Source organism: Tinamus guttatus, unplaced genomic scaffold, assembly GCF_059628265.1.
Source record: "Tinamus guttatus ecotype Peru unplaced genomic scaffold, ASM5962826v1 Tinamus_guttatus_pri_ptg000327l, whole genome shotgun sequence".
In the NCBI taxonomy this organism is placed as follows: domain Eukaryota; kingdom Metazoa; phylum Chordata; class Aves; order Tinamiformes; family Tinamidae; genus Tinamus; species Tinamus guttatus.
Window position 1 is genome coordinate 2,939,392 of NW_028288861.1, and position 20,393 is coordinate 2,959,784.

At 34.9% G+C, this 20,393-nt stretch overlaps 1 protein-coding gene across 2 annotated transcripts in view; it reads right to left on the bottom strand.

The window, feature by feature from the left end:
- NOVA1 (NOVA alternative splicing regulator 1) overlaps positions 1–20,393 on the bottom strand; it is a 139,276-nt gene that overhangs the window by 28,837 nt on the left and 90,046 nt on the right. For both annotated transcript variants that reach the window (XM_088529249.1, XM_088529248.1), the window contains exon 3: positions 8,796–8,962. In XM_088529249.1, the coding sequence (XP_088385375.1) occupies positions 8,796–8,962 (167 nt within the window). The remainder of the gene's footprint in view (positions 1–8,795; positions 8,963–20,393) is intronic.

Consider the following 20,393-nt stretch of genomic DNA (forward strand, 5'->3'; position numbering starts at 1 on the left):
AAGAGGCACATGAAAAAATGTAAACATCAGTCTCATGATGCATGAACATGCAACTAAAACCTTCACAACAAATTATTACAATATATTTATAATTAGTAATAAAAATAATCATTTTTAATTGGGCAAAGGTTAATAACATTTCATCAGCCTGTGTTCAAAATAAACACAAAAAAGAATTAAGAGTCATATTTATTGATCAGGTTTTCTAGATAAAATACATATGCTTAACATTAATTCTTGAACACATCAAAAAAGCACTGCTCTGCTTAGAATTTTTATATACACATAATATTATTAAAGATTAGATCCTAACAGAATAACTCTTCCTTTTGTAATGTAGTGAAAATGTCAGATTTCTATTTTCAAAACACAACATACAATACTCATTCAAAGACTGTTTTTTGACATCTTTGTAAAATATAAATAATAAAAAATGTTTGAAATTACACTAATTTTGCTTTAAGAAGTGAGACACTAAATGCTATACAATCTGACGTATCATAATGTCGCTAAATGTCTACCCAAAACTAGAAATAAAGTAAGCAAAATTTCACACTTTCAGCAGTTCTATTACTTACAATCATTGACAGATCTAAAAGGCAAAGCCCACATTTTAAAATAGTTATACGTACTTTTGCACTAAAACTCTTAATGCTGGGACAATACGAATGCATAAAAGCTATGTATGTTGGTAAAATATGGGCTTGTACATATGCACACACAAATTTTTGAGCTGTATCTTAAGCACTACGAAGATCACTTCTTTTTCATAATTTGTATGTAAACAAAGAGCCAAAATAGAAAAAAAAAAAGAGATACAGGTCCTTTTTTTCATCTTTTCAACTTGTGTATCATATTGCAAAAAATAAAAATAAAACAAATATAGTTCAAACATCAACTGGGATTCCTTCAGAAGATGTAAGTAAAAAAATATTGCCAGGCTAAGGGTATTAGAAAACATGGTCTTGGCAGAATACTGTTGGTGATCAGACATGGGTATCCCACACTGTTCCATACAGTGGATGGGCTCATTTACCAATAGTTACAATTATTTTAAAAAAAAATAAATAAAAAAGTAAAGAAACGGCAGATTCCATTATAGTACAAGGCCAACCCTATTCAATTATATAAATCACATCTCATTTTAGTGGGATTGTGCAATACATCTCTTGTTTGAAAATGCAATAAACTAATTTTCATCACACAAGCTTTAAACAGAATGGAGAATTTTAATTTATCTCAACAGGTTTTGTTTGTTAAAACTGAATATTAAAGTCTCACTGTAGATAAACAAAAAAAAAAGAGATTTTTTAAAATTAAGATTCTCCAGAAAAGTTCAGAAAATATTTCAGACATTAGGTGGCTTGTCTGATCAACATCATTGCTAATTTGGGGCCTATTGTTTTGGTGTGTTATCCTATTTAAAAGGTTACTAAACGGAACCTTCTTCACTGGGGTTACTAAGTGTGACTCCTAGTTTTATATGAAAATATATATAACACTTCAGCACCAAATAATCACCTATTCACTGACAAAACAAGTAATAAAAGCAGTTGGAATGTATAACAATTTTTTATTTAACATCAAACTTCCTAAAGCAGAAAAATGTATGGCCGCAATGTAAAAAGAATTGCCAATATTCACTTCAGGTGACTATTGAACTGTAACATCCCTAAAGGAGAAGCATTTCACTACTTCAATTTAGCAAAAGCTTACTTAAAATACAATTAAAAAAGAGATAAAAACATTTTAAGACAAAACAGTTGTATTAATGAACAAGAAACAAGTACGGGCATACACCTCTATCCAAAATATACACATCAGCAACAAAATACTGATATTAGTAAATTGTTTTGCATATCAAAGATTCAAGACTCTTTTCCTTTGTTTGCTGACATAACTTTTCTCTCTCTTTTGTTCTTTTTAATAAATAGGAGAAAAAAAAAACATAGAAACACTCAAAACCTTAGAACTTCCTATTTACACAACCTTCATTTTTATCAAACACTTTTCATTCAAAATGCCCAATATCTGGAGATCTAGCTATACACTACTCATTAACCTTAATTGTTTTCCAGACTGTCTACTAGTGAGTTGTTTCATGAAGAAGTGATCACTTGTACATATTAAAATCTAACACATCATCATTTTTCAAGCTTCCATATAAATCTGTAGACATATTAAATATGAGCTAACTATCTATTTTTCCAATAGTAAAGCAGCAAAACTTATTTCTCAAAAACACATTAAAAACAGGCATTTGGATTTTGTTTTGATTTTCCATTGACTGGTAAGTAATTTATTGATACATACTGAATTGCTTTGCAAGAAATTTTAGGCAAAATTACTTCTTGAAGTGTGACAGACCTCAATAATTTTTATTTATTATGCAGTGTAGAATAATTCTTCAAAATTTAGCAAGTAAATTTAGCATTAGACAAGCACTTGAATTTAATTGTTTTTAGGCTTCAGGCAAATGAGACATATAAAATGGTTAGGAATCATAAGATGAATTTACATTACAGGTTTTTAATATTCCAGACTGAAACATTCATACTATAATTGAAGCTTTCCAGAAATTATAGATTGCCTAGCTACAGAAAAAGTCAGTCAGAATTCCTACTCTACACTGTTGTTAAGACTTCTAAAAATTGTTATTAAACACAGTGTTTCAGAAGGTTTTCTGAGAACTTTTTCCTAGGACTTCTGGATCACCTAATATAAAAATGACAGAGCTCCTATACTTAAACCTCTACTAAAAAAAACAATTACTTACACATTTACACAGTAATAAAAACTGTACTGAGACTTTTTTTCATATTACTGTAACTCTCAGTACCTAATAGCATATTTAAAATATAGAAGGGCAAAAAAAGAAGGCAGAAAAAAATGAAATACCATTTATAAATGCAGTGAAGAGATGAAAGCATTATGAAGGAGGACATTCAAATGTGAAGGTGAAATTGCATATATATACCACTATCTAGTTTCCTTCTACAGGGCTTGCCATGCAATGGAAATCTTGGTAATAATAAATACATGGGTAATGTTCTTATTGTTATTATTATTATTATATTATCTAATATAAATTTCAGTATTGTATTTTAATATTGAGTTTTTTTAAATTCCTGAAATTAAAGTGATGATAACAGTTTTTTTGTGCCAATATTTTTATACATTTTAAGACAGGGTGGGCTTTTCTGAATAGCATAGTATTCAAATAGTTGAATACCTTCGGCAGCTAAAATGAGAAACAAAGAGCTCTGCAAGATCCCATAGTGCTGAACAAAATAAAAGACTACATTTCTAGATTTTTACCAATGTCAGAAATGGGTCTTTCTAAACAGACTGCCTGCTTTGCCAAACATAGTCTTCTTTTCCATCTGCCATGAACTCTTTTAAGCTGCAGCTTTTATTAGGCATATGATTCTTATCTCAGTAATAACTATGAAAACATATACTGTATTTTTAAAATACATGTTGAAAGAAATAATTAAGGGTTATTAATTTACTTATAGCCAAGATTGTTAAAAGGCTACTTTGATGACTTTGTGTCTAACCTTGTTTTCTACATTTTTACCACTGTAAAAACAGAAAATACTGACATTTTAGTGATATTTCACAGTCTGTTCAGTTTTCATTTTTATTTTGGGTAAAAGACTATATATGGCATAAGGCAAGAGACAGAAAAAGTTAGCATATGTAGACAGACATTTTTAGGTGTTTATAGAGGTAATTTACATTTGTTTATGAAATCCTGAAGCCTTGTCCTTGAAACAGAAAAACTCAAATATGATGCAAAAGAATGGTTATCTTGTGTTTTGCCTGGGGACAGGAAGGGGTAGATAGCAAAAGCAAGTCAGTATCTGCCAGATCTGAAGAGTTGCTACCCTGGATGGAGGACTGGCTTGGGGTGAAGGATGCATTAAAAGATGAATCATGATCACCGCTTTCCTCAAGTGGTCACAGTAAAACCCAGTAAAACCACCAGCAGATGTGGAGGTCTTCTGTAGGAATACCAGAAGACTCAAGCCAGTAAGCAGACACAGGCAATGGGCAGTAAAACATACAAGAAGATTTTAAGATAAGGGTCAAAACACCCTGAGACCTAGAAGGAAAGAAAAAGTCACCTTTCAATTCTGAGCTACTTTGGAGTCTGGAAAAATATCAACAAAACCACAGTGTCACTAACAGTCCTGAAATAACATTAGGATTGCCTTAATCATCAGAGCACTGTCCAAATTTCTATGATGTTGAATGATACTCCTAATGTCTCAACACAATCTCCTGGTCTCATTCCACTTGAATGGCATATACAAGGAAGAGTTAATGAGCAGGTACAAAGAATTAATTAACTGAGGCTCATAAACTGTAGTTTCAGATGCACATTAAGATTTCACTGCTGAAATTAAATAGGAAATGAAAGTAGGACAGTGATCTGGCACCAGAATTAAGTCAAGGGCACTTGAGGGACAAAATACAGCAAGATTTCTTTCTATAGAATACTAACCTTTTGCTGTGGAACCTAAAATAAAGATTCGTCCTAATATTCACTCTAGTAGAGGATGGCATATCATCTTTCTCATTTTTCCTTGTCCTGACAACTTGTAAACAAGTTGTAAACCGGTATGATCTTATTCACAGAAGAATGATAACACACGATGCCCTTCAAACAAATTCAAACCTGAGTGAAATTTATAAGAAACTGTTGGCTAGATGAAGAGACAAAACCAAAAATGTGATCTACAAAAGTGTTTGTGTTTATCTTTCACCTTAATTGAACAATCAAGAGGTATTTTTTCACATTTGGATTTTTGTAGGGTTGCCCTGAGTGACAGATTGCTGAGTTAAAGCGATGCTAAGAATAATACAGGCTCATCGCAGGGAGAGGCACTTTAAGAAATCCATGAAGTCCATCAAGTCCCTGTAGGCTGTTAAAATATCAACTAAAATATTGATCTAAAAGTTTAAGAATACAACTGATTTGAAAACAATATAAATTAAACTTGTAAGCCATACTTCAAAAAAATTCTCTGTTCAAGTCAATATTCTTAAACCTGGTTTCTTGAAATCATGTTTTTTTAAAGCTCTTCAGTGAAAAAAACATCTTTTATTTAAGATTTTTGAGTGGTTCTTTTTTTTTTCCTGATTAATATTTCTGAAGTAAGAGTAGTGTCATTTTCACTACAGAAATGTGAATTTATAAATCTGAGTGCAGATATTATTTTTTTCATATTTGGAATACAGTCTCAGAGACCATGATGAACAAATGGAATGGAAGTGCCAATTTAAATACTGCAGAGGTTGCTTATCAACCGAAAAGCTGAAATGAACCTGGTTTCACTGAAAGTACTAATCTATAAGTGAAAGCTGTACTCTGGATTTCCAGAGAAGAAATTCCAAAACCTTTATTCATGCTTTGCCAGTAAAACATTTTACAATCATAGAATGAATCAGATTGAAAGGGACCTCAGTAGCTCAGTCAGTGCAAACTCCTGCTCAGAGCAGGGATAGCTGGAGGATCAGGAACCTTCCTCCTGTGCAACACACGGCTCTGCAACTGGCAGTGATTCTCTGTGCTTCCCCATAACCTGTTGCAACTCCTGCAGCAATAAATAACTGCAAGAGCTGGAAGGAAAAATCACTTAGCATATAAAGAAGTTGGAAAAGTTTCGAAAGATGATGCGATAAGAACACATTATACAGCCTTTTTTTCCTCATTGTTTATAACAGCTGCTATAAATGTTTGAGGTCGAATTTAGAACTCTTTGTGTTAAACACAAAGCCAAGCTACTCAAAACATCTCATTCTTCTGACCTCTTCATGAAAACTGTGCTCTATCCCCCGGGGTTACAATAGGGTCTGATAAAGTTGGTGTGACATTTTGACTAATAAAGAGAGAAAAGGGAGGTTAGACGCTCAGAGCCATTTCTGGAATGTAGAAAAGGAATCTTTTGGTTACTGTAAAATGATACATACGAATGGCAGAGGGCTGGCACCTACACAGACATAGCCCTTGTTACCTACAGGTAAAAGGGGCAAACAGATGGCAATTAAGTATCTACCAGACCTGCTTGGAGGACACATCTACCTGGTATCCACAGATAAGTCTATGGAATCGTGAAATCTGCAGAAATGTAGTGTAGAAGACTTAGACTGACTCAGAGAAACTTGATGGTGAATCTTCTACGACTGAAAAAGCGTAATTAGGGGAACAGTCAGAATATTTGGGCAGTGACTTCATGAGCAAAGACAAACACCAGACTCAGTTTATACTCATGCCTTTTCCGAGCATGTTGCAAGTATTAAAATTCAGGTAAACAGCGGAAAGTTTACTGAAACTGCTGCTAAAAAATACTTCTTTTCTTGGGTCCTCTGATGGGAGCATCTATAAGACGACTGGGACACAGAAATGAGACACAAGAGAAATGACAGATGCATAGCCATGTAGATTGGGATGGCACTGCAAGATTTCCAGAAATCTTCTTTCATAGCCCCTGCATTTTGGTAGCAACTGTAAAAAGCCATTTGAATGAAGGAAAAATTTGCAGACGTGTTATTATTTATTATTCAGAACTACCCTTTCAAACACAAAGTATTCTTTTTTCAGTCTATAAAGCAGGATTTGAGGTGAAAAAGTTCTTGGGTAGTATTTGAAGACAATAAGAACTGTACAGAAGTTTGTGCAAAGGGAAATTGTAATTCACAGGGCTTATTTTTCACAAGTCTTTGCATTATACACTACTCTGACCCATTTAATAAAGTTGTGATTTGTCTTCTGCAAAAAAATAACAACAGAGTTCTAGGTCACAATTACCAATATAAAATATTATCCTTTAAATTTCTTAAATAGAGGTATTTTATCTATTAGATAAAGGGCATTCTGACATTAGAGCATATATTACTTCACTGCAAACTCTAAGAACTAAGCTAATAATTTCACTACCTAAAGAAAATAATGGATTTTAGATTTATGGCGTATATATATAGAGCATAGGGATTTATCATGAAAAGATATCATTTCATTGCATAGAAGTTAAACAATTCATTATAGTTAAAACTATCCAACATGTGCACATTTCCATATATTCAGTCATATTATTAGAGACCTGTATGCATACAGGTAATATCTTTAAATTCTAGAATGTAGAAACAGTCAATACGTAGTGGTCTAAAAGTTATATATTGTATTTAGCCTGTGTTTTAACTTCAGTAGCAGCAGTTCTGTTCATTAAACCATTTTTTTTTAAACCATTAAATCCTTCAGGATTTAATTTAGTATTTTCAACGTAGAGTTGCATTACAAAAACAAAACAACACCAAAAAAAGTTCCTGACAACTTTACAAACAAATTTTCCAGAGAAGCATTTCCTCCTTAGTTCCCATATGGAAAAATGTATCAGCTTGAGACATAAGACAGGAAGCATTTAAGCATTTCAACCTTAACAGACCTGTAATCTAATTTTTCACAAACTTACTGAGCTAAAAATTAGTTTCATTTCATTGCAAAGGAGGAAAAAACCTTCTATTATTATAAAGAACACTCATTTCCCATTGGGCTAAAAAATATTGGCATAAAATCTAACACTTTACATGTAGAAAAAGGCATTTAGGGTACTGATCTTTTCTCCGGCTTTTTCTCTCTACCTTGCAGACATATTCATTTTCATATCAATTACATGAGAAAAGAATCCCCCAAAATTGGGGCTTTCCTTTTAAGTAATTTCTTATAAATTACCCAGAGATTTTCTTCTGGAGAAGCATAGCATACACAGAATACAGAAAGCAGTACTAACTGTTAGATATCATATGCAGTGGTGTATGCACAGTTTTACCCATCTAAAGCAGTGTGATAACTTCAAACTCATCCTGTTCAACTACACCATCATATAAGCATTCTGCATATGTCATTACACACAAAGCAAAGCAATTGCATGTAGTTATCAAATTATTTTATAGAATGTTGAAACTCACTAGTTGAGAAGCACTACACAATCTTATTCTACACGGGGCAGGGGAGAAATTAAAATCTATCCTTTACAGGATAGGAGAGACAAAATAAAATTCCACTAATGTTCATTGATTTGTCTTCATATTTTCCTTCATCAGTAAAATGACAACAGATTTATTTAAAAACCTCTGTGATATAGTTCACATTCCCCTTAGAGTATATCCTTTTTATAAAAAAAATAATTTGTTTGGCAAAAGGTAATGAACTAAAGAAAATATTATACCTTGTAAATATTTTTTGCATCACGTACAGATTTTAAAGGAAGTCAACATAAAACAAGTAAAAAAAAAAAAAAGCCAAAAGGAGCCTAAAATGAAGCAACAGAAAACAAGTGATCACTGTTTTCAAATTCTGACATGGAAGCTTTTAAATTATGTGTTATAAGATCTAAAGCACAATTCACAGTTTTGGTTTTATTTTATACATATAAGATTAGGAAACACATTCAGTTAATTCCTTGCTTTCTAATCACTCAAAAGATTTACAGAGAGGTTCATATTTTAAAAAATAGCTAAAACCTAGAAGCGTTTCCCTGAGACAGAAAGAAAAGCTTATAAAGCAAACACATTAGTGTGGCTCTAGAATTTATAAAACACAAAGAACTGCTGAGAAACACAAAAATATAAGCAAAAAGAGGACTAGCAAATTACTAAAACATAAAATAACATCTTCTTAAAGAACATGTTATGTTGACCCCTTGCAGCCTTGAAATTCTAAGGCTTCTTAAAAAAGAAGTTAATTTTAAGGAGCTGATGTGACTCTTTATTCCCAACCAAAAACTCACTTGTTTGATGCGGTCTGGGTTAACAGTGGTCTGAGGCTGTAGAATGCTGACGGGCTCTGTCTTGGCCACGTTTTGAGGCATTTCTCGAATCTTTTCCGCAATGAAGCCATGAACTGCATTGAGCGCTTCAACTGTTCCCTGGATCAGACACACCCGCTCCGTAGTACCTGCAAAACCAAGATTTGAGCTGAATAGACTGGCTTCTCCAGGGTCCCCAGACTGCTGGAGTCACATCGCAACGGTGCCATTCAAAAGCAGCTTTCCAAAAACAACTAGCGATGCCTCAATAAGCATACAAAGAAAGGAGATTTCCAGGCAAAAAGACGACGTACTGACCATCCGAAGTTGTTTTTCATAACCTCTTTTTAAGTATATCTTGTACATACATAACTTTCTAGTTCAACCAGAGTCCAAGACCATATATGCAAAGCATAAATTAGGGGAAAACAAAACAAAACAAAAAAAACCCAATACAAACAAACAAAAAAATGCATTGTTGTTTGGAAATAAGCAAACATGAGAAGTCTATCCTCAATATCCGTATTCTGAACTATTTTGGTCTAGTTCTAGATTATTTCAAATATCATATAACTTTTAGTTAACACAAGGATGAACCCAAAAGCCAGTACTACAGACGAATATGATAGAAGGTTTTATAATGAATACTCCATTACAAGTACATTGATTTAGTGTAGATATTATTAAATCATTTCTTAATACAGCTGCAAATTGTTATGGCAAGACCTTTCAAGGCCAATTGCTCTCAAGTATTTGAACATCCAGTTTGCCTTTTATACCCATTCACATCTTACACATTTGTGTAATAACTGTAATTATTTACTGAATATATAGAGGTATAATTAATAGAGTTAAGCTGTCTTAAACATGATTTAGCAGCTGAAAACTGTGAAAGCCTGTACAACGTAACCAGTCCACAAATTATGTTTCAAGAACTTCTGTTAAATTAGTTATGCTGAGTATTGTCCAAGCAGGAGGTCTATACTCTACACGACTGTGTATCTATATTCTGAAATCATGGAAAAATATTAATACATATAAACTATATTTGAAACGCTAAGTGGATATTTATCTATAAAAATGTGACGGCTTTGGTGGCAACAAAAGGGAGGGGATAAACATCCCTCCGGCCTATAGTTTGTTGTCAGTTATTGTGCACATGTGCATAATACAGATGCTGAACCTTAAATCTCACGGCCAGCGCTCACTGCCAGAGCCAGCAGCAAGGTGCAGCTCTCTGTTTCTTGGCACTCCAGTCGCCCTGGGCTCTGACTCTTCTACTCTGCTGAATATCACGTTGCCCAATTTTCCTCTCCACTCTGGAGCACTTGGTGTGTTTTTCACACTTCGGTTGCGGCCCCTTTCCCTTACCTCACTCTCACCTTCCATCTTCCTGTCTGTGACAGTGACTGGCACCACCCTGCAGCCGGCAGAAAAACACCCCATGCACCAGGGCCTTTATTTTACCCTTTGCATACAGCCTCACAGCATTTGGGATTCTTTGCACATTGCTCACAAATGCTAAATAATTATCATAGCTTATAGTACAATCCTCTAGAAAGGTTTAGACAAAGCCTACGCTGTCACGTAATCCTTTTCCAAACTGCAATAGAGCTCTGTGTTAAAAAAAAAAAAAAAAAAAAAAAAAAAAAAAAAAACTCCACCAGGTCTTATTGGTTTGATTTCTTCATTTTAAACATTTATAGGATGGCCAAAGAAAACTGCACTTTTTTTCCCCTGAGAAAAGGCAGAAAAAGCTGCTTTTATTTTCTCTTTGTGATTAAAACAGTGTTTAGGTGCTATTGTACAGCTTTACTGCATAGCAAAGAGGCTTTAAAAAACAAAAATCTCAGACCTAAGGAGAAAAGCATGACCTTGCATTGAAACAAGCCACACACATTTCTGCACTCCATATGTCATACACTAAACCAATTACTCACATCCCACAAAATCAGTTTTGATTCAAGAAAGGTGATTTATGAAAAAAACAAACTTGGAAGGGGGTATTTACCTTCCACCTAATCACAAAACAAGACAAGCTAGAGATCGAAATAAAATTGCTTTGAAATTAAATGTACTAAAAATATTTACACAAACACATTCTGTAAATATACAACATGCTCAAATAAATGGTATTGATCGCTCTGTGCACTCCAAAAGAAAAAAATAAACAAACAAACAAGCAGTAGAGCAGTTCTAACAGAAGGACGTATACCATGAACAGCGTTGATTCTAGTACATCACTGAAACCAAAATAACACTTTTACACACAGATATACCAAATGAAAATCTCTATTCAATGCCAGTGCAAATCTTGCTTCAAGATCACAGCAGAAAAGTGGAATGATAAATTTTAGCTGTGGAATTACCATAGAGAAAACTCTGTTTTTTAAGTAGCAAAAGATTGACATTGTCACACATAAAATCCAAAGCTTGAATCAGTTCTGATGAAAAATAAATTTCCTTTACCTAAGTAAATGAAAATTACAATGTAACCATGAGGTCAACACTAACCCATCTGCAGTGAGTTTTGAAGTTTGCTGTTCCACGTCACCTGGCCTCCCTGTCATTTTGCAATGCGTACAGTGTCACCAGCAGTACATAGATGGAAGAAATGTAACATTTTCCTGCGAATTTTATGTGTTACTATCACCTGCTCTCAGTAACCTATGCTCCTTACAATGCAGCAGCGTAGCCTATAAAAAACAATCAGGCAGTAACCACCGTCACCTGCAAGAATAAATTGTCTTAGTGAAGGCTTCTCATCTGTCTCCTTGAATGATCTCTGCTGATTAAATATTTCATTATCAAGAAAACTAAAAGCCCTGCCTGATCATTAACAGGATGTGCTCATACACACTCAAAATCTTGCTAAGATCTTTTTTTAAAAGAAAAAAAAAAAGAACATAGTACTGGAAGGCACTGAAACAAACCTGGCATCATGATAAACAAACAATAAGCAAAAAGTACTATTGTCTCTTTCAGAATATTTTACACTGCCTTTTCAACAAATCAAAATACAACTAGGTTTAACACTGCACAAAAAAAAATGGAGCTTGAATGACAGAAGAGTGGTGCAACAGAAAATGAAACAGGGTTTGGTGCCTATATCTAGCTTTCTTAATGCCTTTTCTTTTTTTTCCTTTTCTTTTTCTATTTGGCTTCCTCCTCCTTGCACACAACTCCTGTGGTTTCTGTGTAAAGCGATCCAGCTCCGAGGAAATGCTCCGGGGAGTCTTTACACTGCAGTATTAATTGTCTCCTAAACGATGCGATGTGCTGGGGATTGATCAGAGTAGCTAATGCAAGTGTTCTCCTCCTGGTCAGCAGACAACACAGGGAAACACGACCCGGATCAGGTTGCATCCCCATGCCTGGAGCCTAATCGGCAAAGCACTTACGGGGATGACTACTGTCAAAACAGCTGAACGGAAACGGGCCGTGCGAAGTGGGAATTTCATTAGAGCTGGCGCTGAGGAGCTAACGGGGATTCTGCTCCCCGCGTATTGCAGAAACGTCTGTGCAATAAATACAGGTCGTGTCGTGCAACAGGCCAAAGATAGGACGTTTTAGCATGTATAAATCAGGGAGCAGTGAATGGGAAGCACTATTCCATGAAGAAGCACAACTGTGCAAAAATACATTTCACACAGAGCAAGAGACAGCTATAAAATGCTCCACAGTAGTAGCACGTTTGTTTTGAGGATTACATTTTATAATTTGAACTAAAGACACACACACACAAGGCACGCAGAGGGGACGCATGCGTGTGCAGCTGGGAATTGCTTTAATCCCTTGAACCGACATTGCAATATTCTTCCCCAGAACGCTACGGGCCTTTCCCTGAGACAGCCGTGCGCAATGATCTAGAGTCACACGAAGGGAGAACGGCCAGTGCTGGCACCAACCTGGGTAACAAAAACAAGTCTATGAAACCTCCATGTTGGTGAGAGTTTTGTCATTGTAAAAGCTTTTAGACTCCACCAGTATCGAAAGTAAACAATTAGATTATTTATAATTTTCAGTTGTTTAACTGTTATATCCAGCCCTTTTTATAAGTTTCTGCCATTTATACACATGCTACATACCCCTGTCACAGGATCTGAAATATAGAATTAACATAGAATTCTCATTTTGAAATAACTGATTCATTTTGTGCAAATATTTGTCAATATAAAATTATTTTAAACTTTTTTTCTAACTATTTATGCTTTAAAATGGAGTTAAGATCACATACTGTACATTATTTCCTGCATATGAAGGGCTAATATACAGAGAAGAACTGTTTTGCCAAAATGAACAAATGTTGATCAGGTGGTCATCATCCCTATACATTTAAGAACCTGAAAATATTTTTCTAAGTTTATTCAATAACACTTACGACCAAGACAGAAGTTTGTTACAAAATAGAAAAAACAGCATCTAATTAGATGCTCTAGCTGATGTTGCTACAATCATTGTTTATTTTTCCTAAGGAATCCAAGAAAAATACTCAAGATTTGTATAGGGTCTACTTTTCTTAGAGTAAAATGGGATTTATTTCCTCTTATATATGAGAAGTACAATTCAATTTCCAAACATAAATTGTTCTATTTATTTTTCTGTACAATGACATTCTGCCTCGTATATTTTACAGGAGAACCTTCCTGTTCCTACTGCTTACCAAAATTGTATTTCTTTTATAATCTCTTTCATTTTAAGACTATTGCAGGGGAATAAAAAAAAAAAAAGAAAGAAAAGCTAAAAAAAAAAGCTAAAATTTATTCAGGATCTTTTACTCCTTTTTTATTTTATTGATTTTTTGTTTGTTTGTTTTTCTTTGTTTTAGGAGGAACATTTATAGTCACTGGTTTTGAATAGGAGCCCAGAAATATCTTTATTTCATCACTTTTTTTTTAAGTCCCATGAGGGAAGGAAATACGAAATTACAAGGAGCCAAGAGCCAGTCAAAAAGTAAATAAATAAAAACCTGTTTTGAAATGTAATAAGTTTGTTAGGCCTAAGAGATAGAGACCTTGCAGTTACTTTATTTTAATCACTCATTTTTCCTTCCACCCCCACTAAAACATTTATTCTGTCAAACAAACTTGGCAATTATATTCCACTAATTTTGTAAAGAAAATTATAGAGGCAGATATGACACTTTAAAAGAACAGACAGCAAGCTTCCCTCCTCCCCCCAAAAAAGATTATTTACTTTATTAGACAACTGATGCCGCTTTCAAAAGAGCCATTAGAATAAATGTTGCAAGGCACAATAGGATGAAGGACACTCAGCCCCGTGATAGTTCTGATGCTTGTATTTAAATGCCAAACGAGTATACAAATATATACTCATTTGCAGTTAAACTTGCAAGTGTTTCCTTTAAGGCTCTGTTCTACGGTATCAACAGAAACCCTGCTAAACGTGCTCCTCTATTTTGAGATGCTAAGCAGAAACCTTTGGGGGAAGTCACCGCACCTCTCAGAAAGGTCTGTCTGCATTTTTAAGATTCTGCAGACCTTGCCCGGTGCTTTTATAGTAATCTTAAAGAGCACTGGAAAACAGGAAAGCACAGTGCATTACCTGTGCAGGGTAATCCCAATACATCTGCTAATTACATCTCCTTATTTTCTTTCGGGTGCCACATTAATTTCTTTGAAAAAGAAAACTTTCCAGGAGCTAAGCTGAAAGTTTAAATAATCTAAAAGCTAAGCTGCAATCAGCTGATGTATTTTAAGCTTTTTATTTGATAAGTCATACCACAGCAGTCTAATAACTCTGAAGACCGACAGGTTTGTTTTCTTACTCAGGATCAAACTACTTCAGTCTAAAACTGGGCTTGTACAAGCTGCTGCAAAAACAGGAACTCAGCTTTCACACCCTTCCCTAGGAATGTAAAATAACCAGCCTTCAGTAAATGGTCAATGATGTCACATGGTCAACACGAAAAACTTACAGACTCTTCCCTGTGTGAAACACTTCCTCTCTACAATCACACAAAACCTCATAAGCCACAAATCAGAGAATAAAAATATAATGTAGTTTAATTTTATTTATAATATTTTAAAACATCTAAAAAATAAACAGATATGAAAGTAAGCTGGAACTGTTAACACAGAGCACACAAATAGCCTTACAGAACTTCAGCTTCCCCAATCAAGCAATTAAAATAGCAATGACAGGAAGAAAAAGCTAACTGATAAACCACACTGAAAGGAAATAAATCATGGCACTGCAAGAATCTTCCTGGTGTCTCTGCTTTAAACCATAACATCCCTACCTTGATTCTAAATTTCAAGTAGAGATTATTGATCAGATACATTTAGCTTAATTAAAGCTCTGTTCTTCTCTCAGAGACAAACAAACTGTCCCTTTGAGTGCTTCAGCTGCAATTACTCCTCCTGAAATCCCAACTGTTAATGTTTTCTGCATTTATATTATACTTTACATGAGTCAAGCATCTAATAAAAGCCAAAAGTTAAATTATGTATGAATAAGCGGTCTATTTCTTGCAGCACATTAACAGATGTGATGATTACCAGGCACATGCATCAGTGCACGTGGTTTCTGAACTCTGCAAAATCCACTTTGGAAACTTGGGGCCCTCCGATATCAGCCCTCTCGTGCGCTCTAGCCCGGAAGGTCCCCAGAGCCTCCCCAGCTGCCTGCTCAGGCCACGCCGGCCGTGTCCCATCCTGCAGGTGTTGTGGGAGCGAATGCCACGGGGCCGGTCCTGAGAGCGCAGGCCCGTGCGGAGCCGTGCAGCTCTCAATCTAAATTGTGAGCTGCAAAGGAGAAATCAGGCCAGAACACACTAAGTGTTACGAGAAGGGCCTCACCCTGACGCACCACATATGAACTAGGTGTATCAAAATAAAAGCTTGAGAACCCCAGGAAAAATGTACAGGAATAACCTTGAGTAAAGACAGGATGAGAGAAGATGATTAGACACATTGAGGCATTCTCACAAATACATAAACTGTTCTCCACAACATGCCTCAGTAAGCACTCAAGGTCTCCATAACAAAGTAAGCCACTTCATTGAGTGGACTTCAAGGTGAAAGCTTTTCAGTAAGTCAATCCAATCTACTAAAAAAAAATAAATGATCTATCCATGCAAATATATATATATACATAAATATGCAGTTATGCACACATATGTACACATCTTCATACACACACGTATCCTTTTTCTCATATTCTTACAGATTTTGTGACCTCTTTACTAATATTCAGAGCCTAAAACAAATCAAGTTAAAAAGTTTTGTAAAGGGTAGGAACTCTATAATTTTTTTCGAATTATATGAACACTTGAAGTCTACTGACCGTTGTACCCCTGTACTCAGTTCACAAGACTGAACTGCAAAAATTCAGTCTCAGTCTGAAGAAATGTATTATTCCCATGTGTGGGAGATAGAAACCTAGGAATTAAAAAGAAAAAAATAATGAAAAAAACTCACAATATTAAAGGCTTAGGACCGATGAGTAAGCTTAAAAAGCAAACAATCCCTCAAATATTAATTGTTTGGATGGATATCAGCTAAGGATTTGATGCTAATTTACAAATACCTTAATTATTTGAAGAGTGATGAGGAATAATTGAGTATTATAGTGTTATGAGTAATATATGAAACAAGGATTATAACTACTGTTCTTTGTTTACAACTACTTTAAGAGTTATTTGGGTAGCTTCCATTGCAAAAGCTGGTAAATCTCACCAAAAAAGACAAAGGCGATCAGGCCAAAGAACAAAACACTCCACGAGAAAATACGCGTCCAAATTCATGGCAGAGAGCTGCAAGTAAAGTTAAGGCGGCCTAACGATATTTTGGAAAAGCAAGTGTGTTTCTGGAAAAGAAAACCTTTGAGACAGAAAGATCATACACCATGGACAGACACTGTTTTGTTCCGTTTCATTCTTTCAAGAAAATGGTTGTCTTCCTATATGATTTGCAACATACTTTATATTAACTTTTAGTATTGATTATTTTGGTCAAAAATGTGTTAATTAATCAGGAAGTAAAAAAGTTTTTTTTTTTTTTTTTAACGTTTTTCTGCTGTTAATTATGTCGGAGAAGAATCTCCCCAAAATAATTTTTGAGAAAAGAACCTCCCTTTTCCCTCTCACTACAAATTGTTAAGGAAAGAAGGTTAAACCAACTGTGATTTTCTCAAGCATCTTTAAGTTGGAAGGTGAAACACACTTTCTACTGCTAATGCCTGTCCTCAAGAATAAAATAATGAAAAACACTCCAAACTTTAGAAATTTATTTATACAAAAGAGAAAATATTTAAATGTTCCACCCATTAAACAACTCGCTTATGTCTGCTAACAGAGAAAAAATGTCATTTTTTTCCTCTTAACAGCTGTAAGATGGCCAATGGATGGCAATAGGCTCACATAGGTAACCCTTCAAAAAAAAATGGGCTTGTCATTACTGTACTTGTATTTATTTTCTCATAATGTGGTACAATAGTCTGTTTATTCATACATATACTAAGTTTGCTAAGGTGCTCTGAATTGTGCACGGAGTTAACATCCCCTATCAGAGAATGATAAGCAACTTCATAAATAAATAAAAGCTAATAAAACACAGCTATCTAAGTTTGCTGAAAACATGGAGGTCTCAGAGGGAAAATCTGCCAAAATTACTAAAAAAACCCAAACACGACAAATACCTAAACAAGACTAAATCTGCTGAAGAAGAGTTGACCTTATTTTTGGAACAGGACTACAGAATGAAAGGAAAAAAAATACATGTATTTTTCAGCTATCTGGAAGCTGAAACTTTCATATCAACAAAAGCATTTCATAATATTTTTCATGCAAAGTAACAGTTCAGTTAGCAATTACAGCTTTTTATGCTATTCTGCAGTAATATGAACTTTGTTAATAGTGCCTCCTACATGTACCATTATAAAGATAAAAAGCCCACCTATTTAAACAATAAAATAAAATTGTAGGAACTGACACATCTTGTAATTTAGAAGGATAACAGTTCTAATCTCCAAAGGAGTTATTCTTCTCAAAAATATGTCTGCAGATTCACAGGTTGAAAGCCTATGACAAGCTCTGAAATTCTTTCTAGATAAGGCCACTTGCTCAGGAAATAAAATAGCCTAACGCTGTCCTTACTAGGCATATGCTCTGAAGAAGCAAACTCCAAATTTCAGGCAAATGAGAGCTTAGAGCAGAGCTAATAACTCAAGAAGAATTTTATTGATCCTTGCATATTCGCTATCAAAATACTTGTCATATTATGGATAGATGCAATTTTCATATATATTTGCAAATAAAAAATGTCAATAATCATGGAAACATAGTTGCTGAAGAACACTGTCATCTCAAAAGCAGGATGAGCTCCCATTTTGATAAGATTATCAAGATTATAAGAGTGCATGCATATACAAACACATGTGCACAAAGACATGAACTCATCTTCACATCTTCTTGCTCCTTCTATTTTCCTTTCTACTAAATGTGAGTCACAGTTCGAGCACAGCAGTTTTGGCTGCTGCATGTTCAACCAAATTCATGGTCCCCAGGAGCAAGGGTAGAGAGGATAAAGAGGCAGGTGAGAGTGTGACCAGTGGGCAGCACTCGCTCAGTTCACTGCGATTGCTTTTGTTTGTCTTCCTAGCTCCTTCTGCACTTCTGATTTACAGCCTTTATATAGCATAGCCTATTGCTTTTTCTATGAATGGGACTTATGTCCCCTTAAATTCAAATTCTAAAAATTATGCATCTAGTCCCAAACAGTTAAGGCAGACAGGGATCTCCCTGACACAAGACTCTTCCCCTTAACTATACAGCAAAATTTGGTTACTAATTTAGAGTAGTCGCTAGGCACCTCACTACATACACACCAAAAAATAGAGATAGCTGCAAAATGAATGTTGAGTTATTCTTAAAACCAAACCCAAAATAATTACTGTTAATACTATAAAATACCATCAGAAGCGCTGCTATGATGCAGGAATAAGGCAGCATGTAAATGATTTTGATGCAGGAAGAGTAAACTGAAGTGTGAAAAAAAACCCTTCCAAAACCAAATGCCAGAATGACTTACACCCACCAACAGATGCATACAATTTCATAAATATTTTTTCATGTAAGCGTGCACAATAAAAAAGGGGTAGAAAAGTTTATGTAGGCAGAACTGTTGCCAAATCAAACTTTTTCCAACTTTTGGCACTGGATGACAGCTGCTATTTGGCTACATACATATCCATCACACAGCTACATGATCTTTTATCCTAAGCCCTCAAAAATTGCTGCTTTACATTTATTTGCCTTACTAATTTCATTCTTTTTTCAGTTGTCAAATTGGATAAAATGCTCTTGATAAATTTAGAATGAATGGCCTGAAGTCCACTGCTATAATATTTTTGCATATTGTGTTATAAAAAGTCCACAAAAATAACTAAAAAAATACAGGGCTATGAAGTCCAGCTTTTTCTTTAGTTCTTGTTTCACTATTGTGGCCTGTGGGCTGACCACATTGCAAGTATTTTAGACTCTTCATACTAATAGTGCCACATTTTGACATTAAGACTATTGGATTCAAGGAAACTGGGTAGCCATTTCCCACTGCTTTCCTGGTGAGAATCTTTTTCCCTGTCAGTCAAGCAACCTGTTCTAGAAAGCAGAACAGTGTCAGAATTCATTTGGAATGAACATAACCCGAATGCCAGTGCCCACATCACTACCAGGTCCTTAAACCTATGGGCGCTCCCGCTGAAGCCACAGAAATTTCAAGAGCAAGAGATTGATACAAATCTGGCTACGAGATATAAATTCCAACTGAATGCTGGGGCCCAATCTCCATGTCCCTGTTTAGTGTTAAGCTTGTGGATAAATTATCAGATTCTAGGTAAATTTAAAATTGTACATCAAAATCACAGGGCTATTTTAAGAATGAGTTTTTGTGGCTTAGGTTTTCCTTATTGCCTAACACAGAAATCTTTTAATGGCCTTAACTGTTTACTAGTTAAGTAGTTAAGTTAAGTAGTTAACTAGTTAAGTTAGTTAATGGCCTAACAGTTTGCTAGTTATCTATTACTCTTCCAGTAGATTAAATCAAATAGATATAAATAGGTGAATATATACAGATATGTCTATTTTACATGAATATACAAAAGGCTCTGATGAAGGATTTTGGATTAGGAAGGAATTGATAACAAAAAATAAAGGATAATCAAATTTAATCACACACTGGCACTGCAAGAGAACACTTTCCCTGGAAGGCACAGTAAGCATTTATCTTCACTTTGCAAAGGGAGTATCAGCTTTATTATTATAATAAACACAAACAACATGAATGAAATTTATGTCTCCTCAATGCACAAACAACCTGTAGGAAACAATGCAAACTAAATAGAGCTTCCTGGAATAAAACCACTATAGAAACGCCTAAAACATGAGTCTCCCTCAAAATTAAACCATGCACAAGACACACTTGGAAAAACTCCTCGGCAGCCAGTGGGGAGGAAGGAATCATCATCTCACACAACTGTAGGGCAGGGGGGTATTTCCACCACTTCCCCTCTAGGAAGGCTCTGAAAGGGTTGAAGTTCTTAATGAATCGCATAAAGATT